Source organism: Martes martes (assembly GCF_963455335.1).
Source record: "Martes martes genome assembly, chromosome: 2".
Lineage (NCBI taxonomy): Eukaryota > Metazoa > Chordata > Mammalia > Carnivora > Mustelidae > Martes > Martes martes.
Window position 1 is genome coordinate 92,354,689 of NC_137889.1, and position 26,331 is coordinate 92,381,019.

General features: G+C 35.7%; 1 protein-coding gene across 2 annotated transcripts in view; it reads left to right on the plus strand.

Annotated features, from left to right (window-relative positions):
• Positions 1-26,331, plus strand: part of CCSER1 (coiled-coil serine rich protein 1) — a gene marked incomplete at its 3' end in the record, with an annotated part of 1,225,861 nt that overhangs the window by 485,009 nt on the left and 714,521 nt on the right. For both annotated transcript variants that reach the window (XM_080796962.1, XM_080796963.1), the window contains exon 7: positions 2,865-2,948. In XM_080796962.1, the coding sequence (XP_080653088.1) occupies positions 2,865-2,948 (84 nt within the window). The remainder of the gene's footprint in view (positions 1-2,864; positions 2,949-26,331) is intronic.

Here is a 26,331-nt window from a genome sequence, read left to right on the forward strand (position 1 = left end):
TCAACAAAATAATTAACATACAAAAATATTGTTGATAATTAATCTATAAAAAACAGTTGTAGTAGATTCAGACAGATGCCCAGATCTTCTTTCAGTAAAGAAGACCTGTGGTTGGCTGATTGCCTCTTACTCTTAGCTCATGCCCTAAGGGCCTGCCTCTTCTTTCTAGCTGAAGTCAATCTCATCTGTGGGTGATCTGAAACAAAGAATAAATAACAGCAGCTGAGATCTAGCTCTTGAGACAGCCCCCAGTCAATGATGGAACAGGGAGTGATATAAGGGCCTGCCCACTTTCCCTCAACCTGTGATTCCTTTAACAGGCGCTCTTGGCGCCGGATCTGTTTGTTTGGCTGACAGAGGACTCCTCAGGTATGAATCTGGGTCCAGCTATCTCCCTACCCAAGTCTGATTTTTCTTTTCTTTTTACATGGGTTTAATCTCTGGTAAACCATTTGCACCCTTAACCCCACCTCAATATTTGTTTCCTGAAGAACTCACCTATGACATTTTATTTTATGAGAAGAATTAATTTTTATTAAGTGAGATATTATGCAAGGCTTTGGGAATATAAATATTAGTACAGTTGGTATTTGCCATCAGGTAGTTTATGGTCTGCTGTTATCTTCAACCTCCACACAAAAGTTACTAGCACAGAGCCACAGGACTAGCTAATTGAAAGCCCAACAATTTGATCCTAGATCTCAGATTCTAAGAAGCAGGATTATTCTTTTAGCTACCTCTTAAGTTTGCTATTTTTTTTTTCCTTTATATTGTGGTGCAGGCTAAGCGTTCTTTGCATTAATATTTAAAATCTATGAAAATAAATATTAAAAACAATGAGTGTAAACTCTATGAAAACATGATTTAGAGAAGAAATAGGCCTACTGCAAAAGGAGGCTAATTAGCCTCACCCAGTCAAGCTGGTTGTAAACAACTGAAAGAAATTAGTAAATCCAAATCATATGTTTGGTGTTGCTTAGTTTAGAGAAAGTAGAAATTATTAACACCATAAAAACCAAAATAAACAAGTATTCTGTTGTTGTTGTTGTTTTTAAGTCATTAGCTGTTGTTTTCCTTGTCAGTTCAGTTCAGTTAACAGATTCAGAAAAAGTGGGATTTCTAATGTTTATATTACATATTTGGTAATTTTATGGGAAGGAAATCTGGCTTTGAGCTTATACACATTAGTTACAGTGTTTGGTGCTAATGAAATAGCCTATTTGCTGAAGTGGAGGGGGAAAATGTTCCGAAGAGGCTGGGGAATAAGCAAACAGCATGTGAAGTATTAGTATTGCATGAAATGACATATGATTTAGATGCTATGGAGCATGCCCTTACTCCCAAGGGACATCTTACTCAGCCAACAAGGGGAACCTCTCTAGTGGAATAAGGAGCAATGTCTGACATGCCTCTAAAAGCACAGTTGTGGGAAGAGAGGGGTGCTGTGGATAGAAGACTGTATAATCCAGACTTGTGTATGTGTAAAGCAAGGATACATAAAACGCCTTGTGTTTCAGAATGAGTGAAGGTTGTTAAGAAAGTTGGAAATTAAAACTTTAAAGCTCCAGAAATAAGCAAGTAGCAGGTAATGAAAGGCACTATATGCTGTGCTAAAGAGTGTTGCCTTCTTTATTTTCCTGAAGGAGGTGATAGCTGTTAAATAAGAAGGAATGTAATTTATCCCCATTAAGGCAAATATCTCTGGCAGATTGGGAATGTGATAGAAACTTACTGCATTAAACCAGGAAAGAAGCAATGAGTACCCAGAGTAAGTTCATGAGTTTAGAGAAGAGTGAGTGAGTCTAAGATGTAATAAAGAAATAAAGATGAGATAGGTATCAGATTTGGTTCAGAGTGAGTAAAAACTGAGAGTATAGGATGGCTTCCTGAGTATTTTTAGAAACTAGGAAGGTGTGAGAAGTAAGTAGAAGTGAAGTTTTCAGGTAGAGGGAAATGATGAGATGATAGTTGCCCTGGAATGTCTATGGGACAATGTGAGTATATGCTCAATAAGTAGTTTTGTTTGTGGACTGACACTTGGAAGGTGGAGGAGTCTTGATTAAGTAATTTTATTTGAGAGTTACCAGCATACAGTAATATAGGCCCTAGATATGGATGTATTGTGTACACAGAGGCAGTGCCTGAGTGTACTTGACCAATGAGAAGATTAAATGCCCAAAGATAAAGCTCTAGGGGAAGGGACAAATATTAGAGAGATGTCATTAAAGACAAAGGCTGTAACATGGTAACTGGTTTAGGAATTAATATTTCATTATAGCAGGGGAACAAATGGTAGATAAAAGTATCTCTTTTAGACTCTTAATCTCACAAAACAAACTGAGGGTTGCTGGGGGGAGGGGGGCCGGGAGAGGGTGGTGGGGTTATGGACATTGGGGAGGGTATGTGCTATGGTGAATGCTGTGAAGTGTGTAAACCTGGCGATTCACAGACCTGTACCCCAGGGGCTAATAATACATTATATGTTTATAAAAAAAATTTTTTTTTTAAAAGTATCTCTTTTAAAGTATAGTCTTTTTCTACTCACTATGTATGCACAAGAATGGGAAGAAAGAACTTAGGATAATTCACTAGTTTCTGTTATTGGCAACAAAATGGACAAATGAATATCAAAGAGAAAGACTGATTTTTTTAAAAAGTGTATATATATAGAATAATATCTTCTGATACATTAGCTTGTTTATTTTGCAACTTAGAATATATTATGAAAAATATCACATTGTAGAGAAAATTTCAGTTTCATTAGTCATATGCAATTATCTCCCACTGTGTGAAGCTGACTTTCCTTATCAAGAGCAAAGTGAAAGGGCTAAGCCTATTATGCTGTCTCTTTGATGTTTTTGTAGGATATAATGAAAGATGAATGCTCACTGCTGAAGCTGCAGCTGAAAGAGCGGGATGAACTCATCTCCCAACTTCAGGAAGAGCTGGTAAGTGATAAAAATACTTGGCCCACAAGCATACTTTCCTTGCGAGGTTATTTGCTGTAAACCGTCCAACGACTTCTTCGTTAGAAACTGTTAGTGCTTAAATCAGATTCATTATCAATTTTATAGTCCTATAGCAATGAAGATTTGAAAATCTGACAAATAGGATGGTCTGTAATCTATATTGAACTTTGTATAATTCCAGAAACAGATCCCTAGACCAAGGCTAGATGTTCTAGTTGTATTTATTAAAAATTGTAAAGACTAAGGCCATATTTTATTTTGTAAACCATGTGATTTAATTTCAGACTACGTTACCTAGAGATATAATCATGTCATATGAAGGAAAGTACTCAAAAATCTTAAACAAAAAACAGATTTTTACTTTTTATTTTCACAAAGCTACCAAAAAGGTATTAACTTAATGAGATTTTTAATTTCTGTAATATCTATACTATATAAAAATTACACAAAGTATTAAATCTTTATAGTTGGTGTTTTCAGGGTGTTTTAAAATGTGACATCATAAAAGTCTTAAGTTAAACTTCTATAATCTGAAAACATATTTGGTAGGTAACAAGAATAGCAACGTGCATTACTTTTCTAAGTATGTGTTTTCAACTTGTATATCAACAATATTTTGCAATAAAATTCACTGAGTTTAATAAAAAGTGATCTGTAAGATAAGAATGAAAAAGAGGAATGAGAAAGGAATTTTAAAGAGTTCTTAACAATGCCAATAAAATGAAGAAATATTACACAGTAAGAGCGCCTGACTCATTATCAAGATAAAAAAAACAAATCCTAGTCAATAGTTCTTTATGATGTCAGAGTTGACTACATTAACAGTGATATATTACATAATTATCTGATACAATTAAATGACAAAACAGATTTTATAGACCATCAAGCTTCTGAGAGTTCTTAACATATTAGTGAGAGAGCAGACAAATTTAGGGCATATTTTATTTGTTCTTGGCTATGGACAGTGTTTTTACTGAAATTTGACCTTAATTTAGACTGTAGTGTGATTGCATTGACGCTGATTATTGGCTTCATGAGCATATTATTGTTGCTTTAGAAAACCTATAAACCAGTATTTAAAATAGCAATAGTACTACCGACAAAAGAAACATGTCTTACGTTTCCGGGAATAACTTTCTGTAAATAAGTAATTGATTTATTATAAATTTTATTTATTACAGTAGAAAAACATTTCTATATTTAATATAATACTATAGATATATGTTATATGATCAAGCTTTGTTTATGTGGGATACAAAAAATCTGAGTTGAATAAAAATCATGTAGATTAATAGTGAAGATGCATAGAATCACCAATTTTAACAAAACAGAAAATCTACCATTCACTTTTCAGAGAATGCTTATTTTTGGAGGATTAACTCAGAAAGAAACATTCATTTCTCTCCCCCTGAACATTAGTTGTGTCAGATTTAAAACATAGCACATACAAGACATCAGACCTTCATTTGTTGAATGAAATTAGAAAGAAAATGATTACTTTGAAAGGCAGTATTACATAGTTCTAGTCTTAAAGCAATTCAGTACCCCTTCCTCCAAGAAAGAAAGTTTTCTGTTGGCTGATTTAGTAAAATGACATTCAAGCATTTTGTTTCTGTTTTTTTCTTGATTTCATTTTTTTCTTTTTAACTTGAATGACCCAAAATGACTAATAAGCCTCTAAAATTTACCAGGTAACAATCGAGGTATTATTTTCATTTTTTTGTGCTTTGCATTATCATCTTGGATATTTAAACAGGAAAATGTTAACTTGTGAAAACAAAGTTGGTTTTATTAAAGAAGACTATAGCTAAAGAAGAAAGCGTGAGTGATTTGGGGATTTAAGGAAAAACAGACGTTGCTAGAAAGAAAAACCCCTCATTAAAACTGGATACGGGAAGGGTACAACCCCATAAAAGCAACATAACCCACTTGGATCCATTAAAAATTAAGTTGTGACACTTTTGATCCATATAACAAATAACTTGTGACATTTTGACAAGATGAACATTAAGCTTTACCTTTATACACTACCCACCTAAATTTGAAAATTTTAAAACATTTTAGAAACCAATTTAGCTGTACTCTATTATAATACATTATAATAGATCTGTAATTTGGAGGTAGTTCTCTATTGTTTATCTTGGGTTTTTCATTTTAACCACTGCTATTACAAGAATTCTGTAAACCTTACAAATCAAATTTAGATATAATTAGATCAAGAAAAGATTTATTTTCAACTTAATAATAAACTTATTTTTTGTATAATTGTTTACTTATTCAGCCTCACTTTGGTAGTTTCAGGAGTACTAAGTTAGTTGGGGCAGTGTGGGGTTGGTGCAAAAGAGAGGTTTTTAAATGCAAGTTTGGAGTTACTATCTTTAGAGCAGGGTTTTCCAACAGCAGCGCTCTTGACATTTGGTACCAGATTATTGTTTGTTGTAAGTTCTGAGCACTGTAGGATATATAACAGTATCCCTACCCTCTTTTCTCTCTCCAGTAGTACCTTCCACACATTTCCAATTATCCACAAGGACAAAATTTCCCCCAGTTGAGAACCATTGCTTTAGTGTTACTAGATTATGGTCCCCAATAAAATTTTACGTTATAGGATGAGTGTCTCTGTGTTGATAGCCAGTGTGAATGAAGTTTAAAAAAAAAAAAAAAGTTCTATAGAATAGATGGTCTTCTTTATTGTCTTTTAAAGAAATAGTTCTTTGCTTGGTATTTTAGGCTGCTACGCTGCCATACAAAACACCATTTACCTTGAAATATTAAGGATATTTCTATAGACTGAATTGTGTCATCCCAAAGGTTAGTATGTGGAACCCAACCCCCATGGTGGGAGGGGGGGTTCTCTTGTCCCTTACTCTTCCTATAAGGGCACTAATCCCACCATAAGGCCCTACCTTTATGACCTCATCTAATCCTATCACCTCCCCACATCCCCACCCCCAAATACCATCATCACATGGGGGTTAGGATTTACATGTGAATTTGGAGGTGCACAATCATTTAGTCTGTAAGGGAAGCGAAAGTATCAGAGGTCTTACAGAATTGTACCCCTTCACTACCACCCCTTAATGAGAGAGGTTATGACTTTATTGTTTTGGCATATCACAGTTCTCTGTAAGATTCCAATTGACAAAAAGTCACATCTGAGAGTAAAAATCAAACAAAAAACCTGATCAAGATAATTGCTAAAGAATGCTAGGAGTGGGAGGAGGAGTCAAGATGGCAGAGAAGTAGCAGGCTGAGAATACATCAGGTAGCAGGAGATCAGCTAGATAGCTTAACAAACCATTGCAAACACCTACAAATCCAACGGGAGATCGAAGAGAAGAAGAACAGCAATTCTAGAAACAGAAAATTGACCACTTTCTGAAAGGTAGGACCGGCGGAGAAGTGAATCCAAAGCGACGGGAAGATAGACTGCAGGGGGAGGGGCCGGCTCCCGGCAAGCAGCAGAGCAATGGAGCACCAAATCAGGACTTCTAAAAGTCTGCTCCACTGAGGGACATCGCTCCAGAGGCTAAACCGGGGTGAAGCCCACGTGGAGTCAGCGTGGCCCCAGGTCCCGCAGTGTCACGGAAGGATTGGGGGTGTCTGAGTGTCACAAAGTTCATAGGTATTAGACCGGGAAGCCAGCTACAGAGACAGAGCCAAGGAGTGAGCTCTCAGCTTGGGGTTACCTTGAACCGGTCGCAGGCAAGGTGAGCTTGGAGCGTGGCCAGAGGCCGGGGAGATGGGAGTGATTGGGCTCTTTTCTCTGAGGGCACACTGAGGAGTGGGGCCCTGAGCTCTCGGCTCCTCCGGACCGGAGACTGGGAGGCTGCCATTTTCATTCCCGTCCTCCGGAACTCTACGGAAAGCATTCATGGGACAAAAGCTCCCGAAAGCGAACCCGAGCAGATTACTTAGCCCGGCCCCTGGTAAGGGCGGTGCAATTCCACCTTGGGCAAAGACACTTGAGAATCACTACAACAGGCCCCTCCCCCAGAAGATCAATAAGAAATCCAGTCAAGACCAAGTTCACCTACCAAGGAGAGCAGAAGAATTCTAGAGGAGGAGAAAGCAAAGCACGGAACTCATGGCTTTCTCCCCATGATTCTTTAGTCTTGCGGTTAACTTATTTTTTTTTAAATTTAATTTCTTTTTCTTCTGCTAAATGTTTTTAACTTTTACCCTTTTCTTTTTTAACGTTCTTTAACTAGTTTATCTAATATACATTTATTTTTTTCTTTTTTATATTTTTTATTTGTTTTTTTTTTTTTAATTTTTTTTTTTTCTGAACTTCTTTTTATTCCCTGTCTCCCCCCCATGATTTGGGGTCTCTTCTGATTTGGTTAAAGCACATTTTCCTGGAGTCCTTGCCACCCTTTCAGTATTTTATTTGCTCCTTCATATACTCTTATCTGGACAAAATGACAAGGGAAGAACTCAGCACAAAAAAAGGAACAAGAGGCAGTACCGAAGGCTAGGGACCTAATCAATACAGACATTGGTAATATGTCAGATCTAGAGTTCAGAATGACAATTCTTAAGGTTCTAGCCAGGCTCGAAAAAGGTATGGAAGATATTAAAGAAACCCTCTCTGGAGAGATAAAAGCCCTTTCTGGAGAAATAAAAGAACTAAAATCTAACCAAGTTGAAATCAAAAAAGCTATTAATGAGGTGCAATCAACAATGGATGCTCTTACTGCTAGGATACATGAGGCAGAAGAGAGAATTAGTGATATAGAAGACCAAATGACAGAGAATAAAGAAGCTGAGCAAAAGAGGGACAAACAGCTACTGGACCATGAGGGGAGAATTCGAGAGATAAGTGACACCATAAGACGAAGCAACATTAGAATAATTGGGATTCCAGAAGAAGAAGAAAGAGAGAGGGGAGCAGAAGGTATATTGGAGACAATTATTGGAGAGAATTTCCCTCATATGGCAAAGGGAACAAACATCAAAATCCAGGAGGTGCAGAGAACCCCCCCTCAAAATTAACAAGAATAGGTCCACACCCCGTGACCTAATAGTAAAATTTACAAGTCTTAGTGACAAAGAGAAAATCCTGAAAGCAGCCCGGGAAAAGAAGTCTGTAACATACAATGGTAAAAATATTAGATGGCAGCAGACTTATCCACAGAGACCTGGCAGGCCAGAAAGAACTGGCATGAGATATTCAGAGCACTAAACGAGAAAAACATTCAGCCAAGAATACTATATCCAGCTAGACTATCATTGAAAATAAAAGGAGAGATAAAAAGCTTCCAGGACAAACAAAAACTGAAAGAATTTGCAAACACCAAACCAGCTCTACAGGAAATATTGAAAGGGGTCCTCTAAGCAAAGAGAGAGCCTAAAAGTAGTAGATCAGAAAGGAACAGAGACAATATACAGTAACAGTCACCTTACAGGTAATACAATGGTACTAAATTCATATCTCTCAATAGTTACCCTGAATGTTAATGGGCTAAATGCCCCAATCAAAAGACACGGGGTATCAGAATGGATAAAAAAACAAAACCCATCAATATGCTGCCTACAAGAAACTAATTTTAGACCTGAAGACACCTCCAGATTTAAAGTGAGGGGGTGGAAAACAGTTTACTATGGTAATGGACATCAGAAGAAAGCTGGGGTGGCAATCCTTATATCAGATCAATTAGATTTTAAGCCAAAGCCTATAATAAGAGATGAGGAAGGACACTATATCATACTCAAAGGATCAGTCCAACAAGAACACCTAACAATCTTAAATATCTATGCCCCTAACATGGGAGCAGCCAACTATATAAACCAATTAATAACAAAATCAAAGAAACACATCAACAATAATACAATAATAGTAGGGGACTTTAACACTCCCCTCCCTAAAATGGACAGATCATCTAAGCAAAAGATCAACAAGGAAATAAAGGCCTTAAATGACACACTGGACCAGATGGACATCACAGATATATTCAGAACATTCCATCCCAAAGCAACAGAATACACATTCTTCTCTAGTGCACATGGAACATTCTCCAGAATAGACCACATCCTGGGTCATAAATCAGGTCTCAACCAGTATCAAAAGATTGGGATTATTCCCTGCATATTTACAGACCACAATGCTCTGAAGCTAGAACTCAATCACAAGAGGAAATTTGGAAATAACTCAAATACATGGAGACTAAACAGCATCCTTCTAAAGAATGAATGAGTCAACCAGGAAATTAAAGAAGAATTGAAAAAATTCATGGAAACAAATGATAATGAAAACACAATGGTTCAAAATCTGTGGGACACAGCAAAGGCAGTCCTGAGAGGAAAATATATAGCGGTAAAAGCCTTTCTCAAGAAACAAGAAAGGTCTCAAATACACAGCCTAACCCTAAACCTAAAGGAGCTGGAGAAAGAACAACAAAGAAAGCCTAAACCCAGCAGGAGAAGAGAAATCAGAAAGATCTGAGCAGAGATCAATGAAATAGAAACCAAAAAAACAATAGAACAAATCAATGAAACTAGGAGATGGTTCTTTGAAAGAATTAATAAGATAGATAAACCCCTGGCCAGACTTATCAAAAAGAAAAGAGAAAGGACCCAAATCAATAAAATCATGAATGAAAGAGGAGAGATCACAACTAATACCAAAGAAATACAAACAATTATAAGAACATACTATGAGCAACTCTACGCCAACGAATTTGACAATCTGGAAGAAATGGATGCATTCCTAGAGACATATAAACTACCACAACTGAACCAGGAAGAAATAGAAAACCTGAACAGACCCATAACCAGTAAGGAGATTGAAACAGTCATCAAAAATCTCCAAACAAACAAAAGCCCAGGGCCAGATGGCTTCCCAGTGGAATTCTACCAAACATTTAAAGAAGAATTAATTCCTATTCTCCTGAAACTGTTCCAAAAAATAGAAATGGAAGGAAAACTTCCAAACTCATTCTATGAGGCCAGCATCACCTTGATCCCAAAACCAGACAAGGATCCCACCAAAAAAGAGAATTACAGACCCATATCCTTGATGAACACAGATGTGAAAATTCTCACCAAAATACTAGTCAATAGGATTCAACAGTACATTATAAGGATTATTCACCACGACCAAGTGGAATTTATTTCAGGGCTGCAATGTTGGTTCAACATCCGCAAATCAATCAATGTGATAGAACACATTAATAAAAGAAAAAGTAAGAACCGTATGATACTCTCAATAGATGCTGAAAAAGCATTTGACAAAGTGCAGCATCCCTTCCTGATCAAAACTCTTCAAAGTGTAGGGATAGAGGGCACATACCTCAATATTATCAAAGCCATCTATGAAAAACCCACTGCAAATATCATTCTCAATGGAGAAAAACTGAAAGCTTTTCCGCTAAGGTCAGGAACACGTCAGGGATGTCCGTTATCACCACTGCTGTTCAACATAGTACTAGAAGTCCTAGCCTCAGCAATCAGACAACAAAAAGAAATTAAAGGCATCCAAATTGGCAAAGAAGAAGTCAAACTAACCCTCTTTGCAGATGATATGATACTTTATGTGGAAAACCCAAAAGGCTCCACTCCAAAACTGCTAGAACTTGTACAGGAATTTAGTAAAGTGTCAGGATATAAAATCAGTGCACAGAAATCAGTTGCATTTCTCTACACCAACAACAAGGCAGAAGAAAGAGAAATTAAGGAGTCAATCCCATTTACAATTGCACCCAAAACTATAAGAGACCTAGGAATAAACCTAACCAAAGAGGCTAAGAATCTATACTCAGAAAACCTTAAAGTACTCATGAAAGAAATTGAGGAATACACAAAGAAATGGAAAAATGTTCCATGCTCCTGGATTGGAAGAAGAAATATTATGAAAATGTCTATGCTACCTAAAGCAATCTATACATTTAATGCAATCCCTATCAAAATCCCACCCATTTTTTTCAAAGAAATAGAACAAAGAATCCTAAAATTTATTTGGAACCAGAAAAGACTTCGAATAGCCAAAGGAATATTGAAAAAGAATCCCAAAGTTGGTGGCATCACAATTCCAAACTTCAAGCTCTATTACAAAGCTGTCATCATCAAGACAGTATGGTACTGGCACAAAAACAGACACATAGATCAATGGAACAGAATAGAGAGCCCAGAAATAGACCCTCAACTCTATGGTCAACTAATCTTCGACAAAGCAGGAAAGAATGTCCAGTGGAAAAAAGACAGCCTCTTCAATAAATGGTGTTGGGAAAATTGGATGGCCACATGCAGAAAAATGAAATTGTACCATTTCCTTACACCACACATGAAAATAGACTCAAAATGGATGAAGGACCTCAATGCGAGAAAGGAATCCATCAAAATCCTTGAGGAGAACATAGGCAGCAATCTCTTCGACCTCAGCCGCAGCAACTTCTTCCTAGGAACATCGCGAAAGGCAAAGGAAGCAAGGGCAAAAATGAACTATTGGGATTTCATCAAGATCAAAAGCTTTTGCACAGCAAAGGAAACAGTTAACAAAACCAAAAGACAACTGACAGAATGGGAGAAGATATTTGCAAACAACATATCAGATAAAGGGCTAGTGTCCAAAATCTATAAAGAGCTTATCAAACTCAACACCCAAAGAACAAATAATCCAATCAAGAAATGGGCAGAAGACATGAACAGACATTTCTGCAAAGAAGACATCCAGATGGCCAACAGACACATGAACAAGTGCTCCACATCACTCGGCATCAGGGAAATACAAATCAAAACCACAATGAGATACCACCTCACACCAGTCAGAATGGCTAAAATTAACAAGTCAGGAAATGACAGATGCTGGCGAGGAGGTGAAGAAAGGGGAACCCTCCTACACTATTGGTGGAATGCAAGCTGGTGCAACCACTCTGGAAAACAGCATGGAGGCTCCTCAAAAAGTTGAAAATAGGACTACCCTATTACCTAGCAATTGCACTACTGGGTATTTACCCTAAAGATACAAACGTAGTGATCCGAAGTGGCACGTGCACCCCAATGTTTATAGCAGCAATGTCCACAATAGCCAAACTATGGAAAGAACCTAGATGTCCATCAACAGATGAATGGATAAAGAAGAGGTGGTATATCTACACAATGGAATACTATGCAGCCATCAAAAGAAATCTTGCCATTTGGGACGACGTGGATGGAACTAGAGGGTACATGCTTAGTGAAATACATCAACTGGAGAAGTACAACTATCACATGATCTCCCTGATATGAGGAAGTGGAGATGCAACATGGGGTGTTAGGGGGCTAGAAAGGAATAAATGAAACAAGGTGAAATTGGAGGGAGACAAATCATAAGTGACTCTTAATCTCACAAAACAAACTGAGGGTTGCTGGGGGGAGGGAGGTCAGGAGAGGGGTGTGGGGTTATGGACATTGGGGAGGGTATGTGCTATGGTGATTGCTGTGAAGTGTGTAAACCTGTCAATTCACAGACCTGTCCCCCTGGGGATAAAAACACATTATATATTTTTAAAAATATATAAATAAATAAATTAAAAAAAAAAGAATCCTAGGAGTTACTGGTTCCGAGTAGGAAATGAAATGAAAAACTGTGACATGGACTTCACTGAGAATTATTTAACATCTTGTTAATAAGGATGTTAGCTGAAGGCATGGAAAAGAAAACTTTCAGAAATGATAGGAAGTCTTTTCTTTTTAATAAATAATATTTGGATATATATACTTAAATATAAGTTTGTGTTTATTATATATATAGAATATATTTAACTTTTTGTGTATTAGAAATAGAACTCTCCCACCAGAATGAAGATTTAGGGATTTCGTGAATTTACTTCAAGATATTTAATGCATTGGTATAGATTTAGACCAAAAATCTAAACATAATGGCTTAAAGTAAGAATGCTCAATCAGAATCAATATAAAAGTTACTTGAAGTAAGTTATTTTTAACTTTAACTTAGGCTATTTGTGACATAAAGCAGAGAAATATTTTTCCCACTTATAAGAGAGTTTGATTCTTTTTCTCAGCTATTAAGTGAAGGTCATGTTGAAGACTGCAATGTAATTTTATTGCTAGTATAAAACTGGGGGACATTGTAAATATTGCCTTCTTGTTCCTAAAATAAATCTGAGAGATTTATCATAAACATTTGTGGTGAAGTGTGTAGCCTTGTGTTTTGGTAGGGGGGAAGGGGTATACAGGTATTTTCTGGTAAATGATTATTAATCTTATAAATGGCTACAGAAATTTTATAAATGGTTTCACAGTATGGATGAAAAGTGTGCCCTGTATGATTTCAGAAATTGAAGAAAATAGATTTGGTATTTATTAATAGATTGATTCAAAATAGTTTTAAAGTTGAAGTTAGCTGAAAAGTAAAAATAACTTTTTTGGACCTAAGACTGTAAATGTTAAACTGTAATTGCCCTAATTAGGATCAGTACGCCATACTTTGCATTTACTATTGTTTTACCAGTAATTTAAATGCCTATTACTTTGTCAAACATGAATGTGTATGGATAATTACTTTAGAAAAGGTAAATTGTCAGTAATTTATGATTCTAAACTTTATAATTTCTACTCTTTTACTCCTCCCTTTGGAACTTTCATTCATTTTGTAGCTGATCTGAGTAAAAAGGCGTCAGATACAGCTTTTTACACTGTATTTCTTTAAAAGCATAGTTGTACTTAAAACGTCATACTTTAAATGAATAACCCCAAAATAAGATTTCAGCCAAAAAGCTTACAAACTGTCTGCAAATAAATATACTTTAAAAACATCCCTCATCAAAATGAAGAAAAGTAAGACCAAATAAAAATACTTAACAATGTTTGTCTTCATATTCTGTTTACCACATAACATTGATACATGTCAGAATGTAGTGAAAGCTGTTTGTTATCTTAGTCACCATAAGTTTCTAAGCTAAAGAGTAAAGGAATGCACTGACTGTGAAGCATTTAAAAAAATAATAAAACTGACCAAAAGCCATCTGCATTTGCCATAAGTCAACAATTCTAAAAATGTCCGTTGTAAAACTCCTTTCTGAAAGATGTGTCGTTTTGTTTGTTTTCTTATGGGTCTGAATCCTAATTTAGTAACTTCAGGTTCAGATGTTTACATTTTACACACTTTACAATTTCAGTTAGCACATTCTTACTTGTCTCTTAAACATTGTATTTTTAAATGAAGGTTAATTGGGAGAAGTTCCAGTTGAGGAGAACTCTGTACAGAGATTAACATTTGAGAAACATCTAGCAAGCTTTAAAATTAGTTTGTGTTTCTAACCCCTGTAGTTCTACATATTAACATATTCAACAAATTCAAAATATAAATATGAAATGAAAGCATAGCTATAAAGATAAAAGAATGAACCTTGAGTTACTTCAGTTTTGTCATTTGATGTAAACATGGGCAGTATTTTTATTTAAGATGTAAACATATAGAGTAAGAACTGCAAGATAAATATTTTAGGGGGAATACATAGATTTTAGTTCATACATTATTTTGCTGAATTTAGTAGCTAATTCTGAACTTCTTAATTTTAAATTGTGTGTTTCATTTTAATGTTTTAAAACTAATGCACTCACCAAAATTTGCTTTGAGGCCTGATTTAATGGTTACCTAAATTATACCTTTTGCAGAATCTTGATAAACAAATATTATGTTTATTAAAACTTACTACTTCTTGGTTTGATCACATTTACAAAGATGAATATGATAAACTTTTAACTGGCCGTGTTCCTCTTCTGACCATCATTAAATCTCATTTTATGTCATGATTGTTTAAAGTAGGCTTTTCTTCTAGAAATGGGGTTTTACAAATGATCTCTGTTCTAGGTATGCTATATGGTAGGTACAGAACTGAGTTTTGAACACTTCTTCCTCCTGCCATGTAAAGACTAACTTGAAAAACAGATAACATACTAGTTAAAATAAATATATATATCTTTGTGTGTTATTAAACCTCTTTTCTCACTGAAAGCAAATATTGAAAACTGTTACTTGAATGCAAGTAAACATATAAACAATCATTTTTCTCCAGCCTCTTAAAATCCCATTTACTTTATTTAAATGTAAACCAAGCTCTTAGCTCACTTGTTAATATTTGAATAGCAAAGTATGGAGCTGCATAAAAGGCACTTGTAGAACTGATGAATTTTGAAAAATTGAAGGCAATTGAAGAACTGAAAGTAAAGCATTATGTATAATCAGGTTACTCTGCATAATAAAGGGGGAGCTAAAAATAAGACTAAGAAATACATACAGCTAAACAGCACTTTATCAAGAATCTGAAGAGAATAATTTTGATTTGGTTTAAAACATATTCAGAATTCAAATTGAATAAAATTGTATGTCCTTGAAGCTTTTTTTTTTTTTTTTTTTTTTTTTTTTTTTTAAGATTTTTTATTTATTTATTTGACAGAGAGAGATCACAAGTAGGCAGAGAGGCAGGCAGAGAGAGAGGGGGAAGCAGGCTCCCTGCTGAGCAGAGAGCCCGATGTGGGGCTCGATCCCAGGACCCTGAGATCATGACCTGAGCCGAAGGCAGAGGCTTTAACCCACTGAGCCACCCAGGCGCCCCTCCTTGAAGCTTTAATAACAGAATAATTCCTGCTTGATAAGAGAAACATTCTTTTTGCATGAAAATCATATCCCGAATCCATCTTAAAAGTAATTCCCCACTTGCTCTACATTCTATTATAACTCAGGGTATTATTTCATACTAGTCATTTTAAGATAGAATATTACAGGCCTGTGGATGATTTGCATAAGAACAGACAGCTGTAAGTACTTTCAAATCCTCTTTCTTTCCCATATTTAGGAAACATTAAGAACAGAAAAGAAATAGATTAGGTATACTTAAACATTATTAAATTGTCAGGCTACTTTCCTTTTTTTTTTCTTTAGGTGAATTAATTGTATATATCCAGAAAAGGCTTATCGCAGCAGTAACTACATTCTTCCTCAGGTCTGTGAGACAGATGTACAGTACGAATGAGGCAATATCCTGTGATACATAATGGGGATTAGCCTCCAGTTCCTTACACACTCCAGTACCCTGATGAAGAGCTGACAAAAAGATACAATCTTTAATATTCTACTGCACTTGCTTTGGCAATAGTACATATTTGTTAAGTCTTTATCATGAAGTGTTGTCATATTGTAGTATGGCATGGATATAAGGAAATAATTGTGCTATAATTTAAATGCTAGTATGAAGGTGTTTTATACCTTTAAGACATAAATATGCTTTAAATACGGGCAGCCATATTATGACCAAATTAAGCACATAGCAGAAATTAATTCATCGCTAAAGTTGGGTATTTTTTGTGATTTTTTATTTATACGGTATGTCATATAAATTAGTGGTTTCTCTGCATTCTTATTTCTTTTATCATACCAATCAAGATTTCAGGGTGTAAAATAACCTACCAAATAAAACTATTTAAGTAATCAACAGGACATAAAGATACCCAAATACTTAGAATTAGGGAAAAGACTTAGAATTTAGAGGGGCGTGAGGTGGAGGTTGGAGGGGGATACAAATCGTGGATTACTGGGGAAGTTAACATGTAAAAGACTATATATGTTGTATGTGTGTACACATTTATATGTGTGTATAAGTGTAAAGCATTATAACATAATGTTCTACCTCATGGTAGATTATCTTTAAATATTTGAAAGCCAGGCTGAGCTAGGGACTTCAAAGCAAGGGTTAACAAGTTGAGTAGTCTCTGTTAAGGAGCCAACATTCATATGAGGAGACAGGAATAAACAGTTCACTTTAATAACAGCCATTATTTACTGAGCTCTTATTCTTTGGCAAGTGGTCTGGTGAATGCTTTTCATTTACTATTGATTTTACTTTTTATAATAAAATCAAGAAGTATGTATTACTTCCGGTTCATCTATAATCAAGCAGATATTTGGAGGGATTAACTGATTTGTTCAAGTCTGCATAGTAAATGATAGAGTTAGGATTTGCAGCAAAGTCAGCCTGACTCCATGAACATATATTTTTCTCATAACACATCAAAATTTATAAATTACAAAGCAGTGAGGTTAGTTTTATACAATAAGATATCATAGTTTTCCTTTGCTATAGATCAATGTCATAATAAAAACAATAACTCTTGTTTATTGATTGATTAGCCTGGTGGTACCAGTCAGGCTTGGGCAATCAGGGCAGCAGATTGAATGATACAATCTAAACTGAGATTAGAGCAGTCACCTGCAAGCAACTTCTCACAGCCTTAGAGATGAGTACAGTGGCTTTCCTCAGGGCTCGGGACATCACAGGCACATTTAATGTCATACCTCTTGAAGCTGAGTGAGGACACTATCGAAGTCAATTTTTAAAAAGTACTTGTAAAATCATGATCTAACATTATCAGAGCGATGAAGAGATTAAGAGAGAAAAAGCTAAGTATTTTACCTAAAACCTAAGAAAATAATTTTTTTTTGATGATCTTAAATATCTCTGTCTTCATTCCACATGTGAATACAGTATCTCCATATAAACGCATGTGTTTTTCATATTGCCAATAAATCTACCACAGTCTGTCAAATACAGTTTGAAGGAATTGTCAAAAGTAAGGAAACTCAGTAATCTAAACAAACATCAGCAACTATCTGATATCATCTGACAGTTATTTTACTCATTTGAACAAAACATGAATGCATGGGCTAGAAGTGTTTTTTAATAATTTAGCAACATCTCAATTCCCAACTATTTGAGCTATAACTAGGACTATTTTGAAGTTCTATAAGGAGTAGAAAGGAGTGTTCTGTAGGGGAGAAAAACATTTCCCTTCTTCCTTCTAGGTTCTTTGGCTGGCATAATAATTGACATAAAACAGATTAGTAAGAAGCAGATGTAATTTCCTGTGTTGGGGAGCCTCACTTAGACACTAGAGGCTCAAAGGCCATCAATAAAGGCTTACATGCCGTGATGAGCTAATGAAAAGGGAGTAGGGATCCAGGGCTTTAAAGGGTTGGAAGACCATTCACAGGAATGAAAGATCAAATTTTTTTAAAGATTTTATTTATTTACTTGAGAAAGAGAGAGAGTGAGAGAGAGAACACAAGCCAAGGGGAGAGGTAGAGGGAGAAGCAGACTCTCTACTGAGCAGGGAGCCTAATGCAGGCCTCTATCCCAGGTCCTTGGGATCATGACCTGAACTGAAGGCAGACACTTAGCTGACTGAGCCACCCAGGCATCCCAAGAGCAAATGTTTAGTAAACAAATGTTTGTTATGTCATGCAGAGAAGTCTTTCGTTATCTATGTAAAATTATATATAGAGATAAACTGTAATTATCTTTGGTACTGGGTTTCTTCCTGGTAGAGGCTTTCTATCTCAATTCTTTCAGATAGTTAAAGAAGAGGTAAAAAGCTCTACATGACTGTTAGGCCTTGATTTCCTTCACCTCAAACAATCCACATGCCAAAGTGACACATTCTGGGGCTGCCTGCCTTGAACCCCATCAATTCAAAATTAAAACGGGCATCATTCCAACAAGAAGCTTGAGCCTAAATATACTTCCTATGTGTTTCCCTATTCCATTCAAGTATAGCTTTACCTTGTCTTGGTACATTTTGCTCTCTCATTGGTGAGCACCTTAATGATGAGGCCTTGTCATCCTTCTGTGCTCAGCATGCAGCCAAGTGGGCATTCAGTAAATGTTTAAAGAAATGAATAAAATTTGTATCCTAGTTCCTGCTACAACATTTGTTAAGGAAACCTTTAGAGAATAAAACAAGATAATGTTGCATTATGAAGTTATATAATTTGGGAGAGGAAAGAATGAAATAAAAGAGGGAAGGAGTAGTGTTGTGTTTTATTGTATAATTTAATGGAGGGAGTTCTAGGGAGCAAATAAGCCAGTGGTGGAAACATGAAACAGGGAATTGAAATACAAGATAGGTGCCACAGTAAACAATGAAGATAAAACAGCAGAGGAAAATAGAACTATTAAATTATCTGAAGACTAGGAACTGAAATTAATTATAGAAACATAAGGAAAGGACAAAGTCAAAATTATAATCTAAAATATTCTAGGGGTGCCTGGGTGGCTCAGTTGGGTGAGTGTGGACCCTTGATTTTGGCTTGGGTCATGGTGTTGGGTCATAGGTGGTGTGGGGCTCCATGGTCCGTGTGGAGTCTGCTTCTCCCTCTCCCTGCCCCTGCTTCCATGCATGTATTTTTCCCCCCTCTCTCTCTCTCAAATGAATTCATAAATAAAATCATTTTTTAAAAAATTAAGATATTCTAGGGGTGCCTGGGTGGCTCAGTGGGTTAAGCCTCTGCCTTTGGCTCAGGTCATGATCTCAGGGTCCTGGGATCGAGCCCCGAATTGGGAATCTCTGCTCAGCAGGGAGCCTGCTTCCCCTCTCTCTTTGCCTGCCTCTCTGCCTACTTGTGATCTCTCTCTCTCTCTGTGTCAAATAAATAAATAAAATATTTTTAAACAATTAAGATAGTCTAAAAATCAAAGAAACCAGAAAAAATCATTATTCAGCAAAACAAAAACTTTTTACAAGTTTAGGGCATCCTTAAGTAATCTGCTTCTCATTTTCACAAGAAAACCTTTTGATGAAACAGTACAATTAGATGGTTGTCTTAAGCTAATTTTTTAGAAAAAATGGTCTGTAATGTGAACAATTAGTAAAAGAAACTAGGTATGGGTAGAAAGTTAAGATAATGGAAAAAGAACTGCAGAAGACTTATATATAAATGGAAGAGTAAAATTTTAAAATGACAAATATATTTATGACCTATATTTGTGAAAGTACTAAAGATGGAGAAGTATAAGGCAAATAAGCATCCGTATCATGTGTCAGTATTAATGCTAGGTAATTTGCTTATGTGTCTCACATCACACTCGGTTATATCTTTTTTTTTTTTTTAAGATATTTATTTATTTATTTATTTGACACACAGAGATCACAGAGAGAGAGAGGGGGAAGCAGGCTCCCTGCTGAGCAGAGAGCCCGATGCAGGGCTTGATCCCAGGATCCTGGGCTCATGACCTGAGCCGAAGGCAGAGGCTTAACCCACTGAACCACCCAGGCGCCCCAGTTATATCTTTTTAAAAAAAAATTTATATAATTGAAGCTGACACTTAAAGAAGATAAATACTTTGATCAAAGTTACAGAACTATAAGATGTCATTTAAAATATCTATTCATATGCAAATTAAACTTGAATACATTTGTTACAGAGAAGCAAAAAGTACACCACTGTAATGTTCTTAAATCTGATGATTTCTCACTGTGGTGTGCATATGCTGGTGGAATGTCAGGCTGAGAGGAACAAAGAAGAGACCATGCCAAGCCAGGGATTACAGGGGTTTCTGAGCTATTGGAGTTCATGGAACTGGGTTGTTTTGGAATGAGAACCCCTTAAAGTTCTTATAATTCCCCAGACACAATAGGCAGTTGTCCTTTTATTAAATTCTCAGTTCCCAGTGCCTTCTGCAGCTCTTTGTTTATTCATTCAGCAGCTGGCCAAAAGTAACTTAATTCAGTATTTAAAGCCTCCCAGGGTTTAAGGCCGGTGTAACTACCCTTCCTTTTCCTTTTCTTCCAATTGCGTAATTGTCCTTGATCTGTGAGCAAACTGGTTTGGTAGCAACCGACACTAAGTAACTATTAAAATGTTGGGAATTTTAATAAGAAACGCAATAGCACAAAACACATCTAACATCAACATAATAAATGTCTTATCCACATAAGCTCCTCCTCTCATTGTTCTGTTTAGTTTAGTTTTTATTCATTTATTCATCCTGTATTACATTTATAATTACCAACTACTCTGTGAATTATGTGGGTTTTACTGTCATTCTCAGTGCATTGCAAACAGGAAAACTAAAGTTTAGCACAAATTAATGAACTTTCCTATCACCTAATGAGTAGCAGAAGAGAGACTGAGGGATGCTTTGGGTCCTGCCTTTGCTTATAACTGACTTCTTCAGGCTGGACATGCAAAGAGATGCCAAATTTTGGAAGAAGGGAGGTTGGATAGAATCAACTGAAAATATATTTGCTTATTGATTTTTACTTCCTAGCTAATTTGACCTTTTCAATTAAAATAGGCACTCTTCGTAGTTTTGTCATTTTGTACACTGAAGTCTTGAACTACATAGCCTATCTTGTTATATACAATCCATCATTTAAAGAAACTGCATCATTATATAAATTTCCATGGATGAGTGTCTATATATTTTTTTTTTCTCATCGTGAACTTTGTCACAATAGGCATATTTGTTTTAGCACAAATAGTCAAGCTGCTAAAAAGATGACACTATGCCTGTCATATTGCTCAAGATTGGCTACATAATTTGAGTTGTCTCCAGTATGCTGCAAAAGGCAGACACTTTGCAAGTTTAATGTTGTCCATCTGATGTAATTGAACTTAAAGCTGAGTGAATAACACTCAGTTCATCCTTGAAACTTCATGAACACAACTGCCATTATATCATAGCAAATTCTGCTTCTTAAGGAAGTCTTACTGTTTGCATATGTGGTAGAGGTACATTTTACATAAAATTATAATCTTGACTAAATATTAGGTAAACTTTATTTTAGAGTAAATTTTTGAAATCTTTTTTTTTAAATAAAAGTTATCTAGTGGCAAAAGAGGAAAAAACTGTGTTACCCATTATTCCACTACCTCAACATAATTCTTTTGGATATATTCATGTGTTTCTCCCCCTGCTTTTTTTATATAGGTGAAATGGAAATGTGCAAATGAGTAGAATGTCCTTCATTTTAGTTACATGTATTCAGCTAAAGCTATAGATATGGATAAACATCTGTATATGTGCTGCCGAAGCGAGCACGATATGGATAAACATCTGATAATAAAAACTGTGATAATTTCTTTCTGAGCCATAGTAAATGAACAAACTTTGTTTTTTAAAAATGAAGCTTCACTGTTTAGTCACATGTAATAATTTGATTCTTAGAAAACTACATCACCTAAGCATGTTCATTGCTTTGAGTTCTTTTTCTTTTCACTGTTTCTTCTCTTAGTGCATATACTAATATGGCTACTAGAGGGCACTATCTTAGAGATCTATGAAGAACAAAATTACTTTCTGAAACATATCTGTTCAGGTCATATCTGTCATTAGGCAAATGAACAGTATTCCTCTTGTCAGTTCCAGAATCTGCAAACATTTTCACTGTTTTTTTTTCATTTTCACTGTTTTAATTTTACCCAAAACATTTGACTACTAAAAATTTACCCCAAAGGACACTGATAAGGCCAGTCTTTTCCAACGCTTTATAGATTTGTCCTTTGAGAACAAAATAGTGTGTACCTGAGCAAAATATTATAGAACAAAGGACTGTAACTTATTTATTGTGTTCTTCCATAGATAATGTATTAAATTTACTTTTTATAAATAAGACAGTTTCTGTTTATGAATGGGAAGGTCCCTACCTACTGATAAAACTAAATACATCTTATTCTATCCAGACTGCTTCACTGAGGAAACAGGAAAATGTTATGTGCTTATTGTAGCCTTGAAGACAACAAATGCTTTATTCAGTGCTTTTTCAATAACCCAAGGGTTTAATTCCCCTCTCTTTAACACAAGGACAGTATAGTCTCTGAAATTATGGAGACTACTAATATCCCATTCATTATGCCTACTTCTTGGGACTTTTCTTTTTTTTTTGGCAATAAGAAAAGATGATAAAGAATTTATATATCCCTATAAAGACATTTCATTCAGTGCCCAGTATTAAAAACCGGTACATGAAATAGTGCATGAGCTATAACTGGTCAAGTATTTTAAATGAATAAATGAATATATTATTCTAAGCAGACAAAATACCTCAACTGAGTCCTAATTCCTCAGTTGAAATAAACCTTTCAATAAGCTATATATGCAACTGTAAGTGAATTTTTATGTATTTTCATAATTTAAAGGATGTCCTCTCTAGGATCCATGTAAGTCAGCCCTCATGGAAGTCACATGCCTATTTCCCTTCCTAATATTCACAGGGTGATTATTAATAATCAGAGTAAACTTGAAAGTGAATAATTTATTTCTTGTTAGCCATGGACATGTTGAATTTCTTAAACTTTCATATAGGATTCTCAAAGTATAAGTTGAATATTAGTACCTCAGTAAGCTGAATTCTGAATACTAAATATGTTGATGTTAGATGCTATTTGAATTAATAGTTTCAGTATGATCTTTATTTTACTGTTAGATTCTTAAGTTAATTACAGTGCAGAGAAAAAAAAGTTAATTCCATTCTGGAAGTATCAGTGAATTGCTTTTTGGCATTTATCTTAAGAGCAAATTAAAAACTGTGTATCTGTTGGCACCTGGGTGGCTCAGTGGGTTAAAGCCTCTGCCTGCGGTTCAGGTCATGATCTCAGGGTCCTGGGATCGAGCCCCGCATGGGGCTCTTTGCTCAGCGGGGAGTCTGCTTCCCCCCCACCCGTCTCTGCCTGCCTCTCTGCCTGCCTCTCTGCCTACTTGTGATCTCTCTCTCTGTCAAAAACTGTGTATCTGTTAAACATATATCATTTTTTAACTGCTTCTGATATTTATTTTAAACTACCATTTTCATTTCTACCTACCAACATATATTCTTAGTATTTTAATTTTACATTTTCCAAGCTAATGCAATCAATTACAGCTTTGTATTTAAACTTCTAAATGCAATGGTATTAGACATATTTGCCACTTCATGTTTAAGGCCTCTTTTATGGTGTGTAGTATTTATTATCTTGGAGTCGCGAGACTACCCACGAGACTGTAATCCCAGCTCAGTGATATGCTTAGAATCCTGTGTGTTGATACATGAAACTTGTCCCCTGAGCATATTTTATTTAAATCTGTTTGCAAGAGATTTTCTTTTCTTTCTCCATACATCATTGATAACATCTAATGCTTTGTCAGCAGCACCTGGAACTCTCATCAACGTTGACAGCTTAGGAAAACTGGATTTTCCCAGAGAGACCTATCCAACTAGAATATTGTTTTAATTTTGCCAAGTTGAAACAGATTATACTAGATTGTTTTAATTGTATGCAAGACATCTGGGATAATTTTGCTGGAGTCTAGAGAATCCTATGCCATTGTGAAATGTTTGCCTTATTACAGGCAACACAAGGTCTGGGACATAATGGTGCGTGTTTCCTAATTTTCTAGCAACTCCACTTTACTGAATTAAGCCTAGAATGCAATAATAGAGATTTTACCTTTTAAAACTGGTACTCTCCTATATGACTTAAGGATATTACAGGATTCAGGGCAAGCATTCCCATTTTGGTTGTGTTTCCAACATTTGAAGATGATTAAACATCTGTTCTGACCTGGAGTGAGATTACTGATATTGTTATATATGCAGATTGTATGGAACTATTGCATAGAAGGTCAGTATAAAGTTGGCAAATAAAATTTCATCCATCCTCATCCATGCCCCTCATTTCCTTACCTTTATGATATTGATGAACAGAAACATGATCAGTAAGCACACAGAACAGAACAGAAATTTCTCCTGATGGAGAATTATTAGTCAAATGTCAGAAACTGCAAAAAAAGTTGTTTGTAACTCAGGTAAGCGGACATATTCTACTGAGCCTACTCAACTCAAAAACCCTGCCGTGTGGGTCTTCTTCCCTTCATGGCCCTCTCTGACTTACTCTTAGATTTCCTGGCAGAAAATCTAATCCTTTTAGTCTGTCAAAATTTAAATAAGGATTTCTACATTTTAACATAGTAATGTTCTATAGGGTATGCATATACATATGGGAAAATAATATCAGCTAATTTTTTTTTAAAGATTCTATTTATTTATTTGACAGAGATCACAAGTAGGCAGAGAGGCAGGCAGAGAGAGAGGAGGAAGCAGGCTCCCTACTGAGCAGAGATTCCCAATTCGGGGCTCGATCCCAGGACCCTGAGATCATGACCTGAGCCGAAGGCAGAGGCTTTAACCCACCGACCCACCCAGGCGCCCCAGCTAATATATTTTTTTAAATTTAAGAATATGAGCAATTTTATAGTTAATGAGGTCTCATGGAATATTTTCATTATTAGAAGAGAATGCTGTAAACTTTGATATAATTAAAGTTTTCAGTTGCCCAATAATTAAATTATTGAAATATATAAATTAAATGAGCTATTTTCTATTTTTTTCAAATATAGTTTATATAACTGCTTAATGATTTTCATCGTGTTAATCACCAAGTGTCTTGTGTATCTTCTGTATTTTCTAAGTGCTTTGAAAAATGTTGTTATCTTTGTTCAAGAAGTCTGTAATGTAGATGATGATTCTAAAAATGCAAATATAAGCAATTAATATCACCTACATTAGAATTATTGGTTAAACTTATAACACACCTTATAACAAACAAACGTGAGTGAGCTTTTCATATAGCTTCCAACTACAGGTTCTGAAACCATTGAAATCCAAACATGGGGTAGGGCATGGACCTGTGCCTTCTGTATACCTTGGATCTTGTTTGGACTTCTATAACCAGACCATAGACTGGGTGGCTTATAAGCAGCAGCCATATATTTCTCACACTCCTGGAGGCTGGAAGTCTGAGACTGGGGAGCCTGTATGGTACGTTTGGGTAAGAGCTGTCTTGAGGTTGTAGATTGCTGACTTCTAGTCATGTCGGCACATGACTGAAAGAGAGCAAATTAGCTCTCTGGCCTGCATATATAAGGCACTAATTCCATTCATGAGGGTTCTCCCTACATGACTTAATTATCTCCCAAGTACCCTCCCCATATCATCACTAAACTTGCTGCAAGCTCATTGCTGCATCATGTGGAACAAAGCCCAAAAGTGGGACCACAAAGAGAGATGACTTGATTCTAAAAAAGCAGACCCTAAGCCCTAGTCCAAGTAACTTTACATAGAGTAGGGAGAAGAGGAGAAAGTCTACATGATAAATTGCATTTTTTTCAAAAGAGAGACTATTGGAAGGGCTGAAATATCCCATATTTCATCTTTTGCCTAATCTCACTGACTGGGTAAGACGTTTCTTTTCTGTTGTTGAAGCATGGGTAAGGAGGATGGAACAAATACTCGAAATTCTTCTCCCATTCTCCCAAAAGGTTAAAAATTCACACTTTAAGACAGGAATACTAGAAGAGAAACAAAGTATATGTAAAAGACTGATACATGAATTGTCTCTATTCTTGTATCTTACAGTCATTAGTCAATACTGTGGTCTTTGAGTCGGTGGCTTGAATTAAAATTAATTTTAATAAATTAATTATATAATACAATATAGCAAACTGTAGAAGTATAACAATACTATATATTATATAATACATATAAAATGTGACCTATTCTGTAAAGCATCCTTTTGATCTCTGCCGCTTTAGTACCTTGAGATTTATTA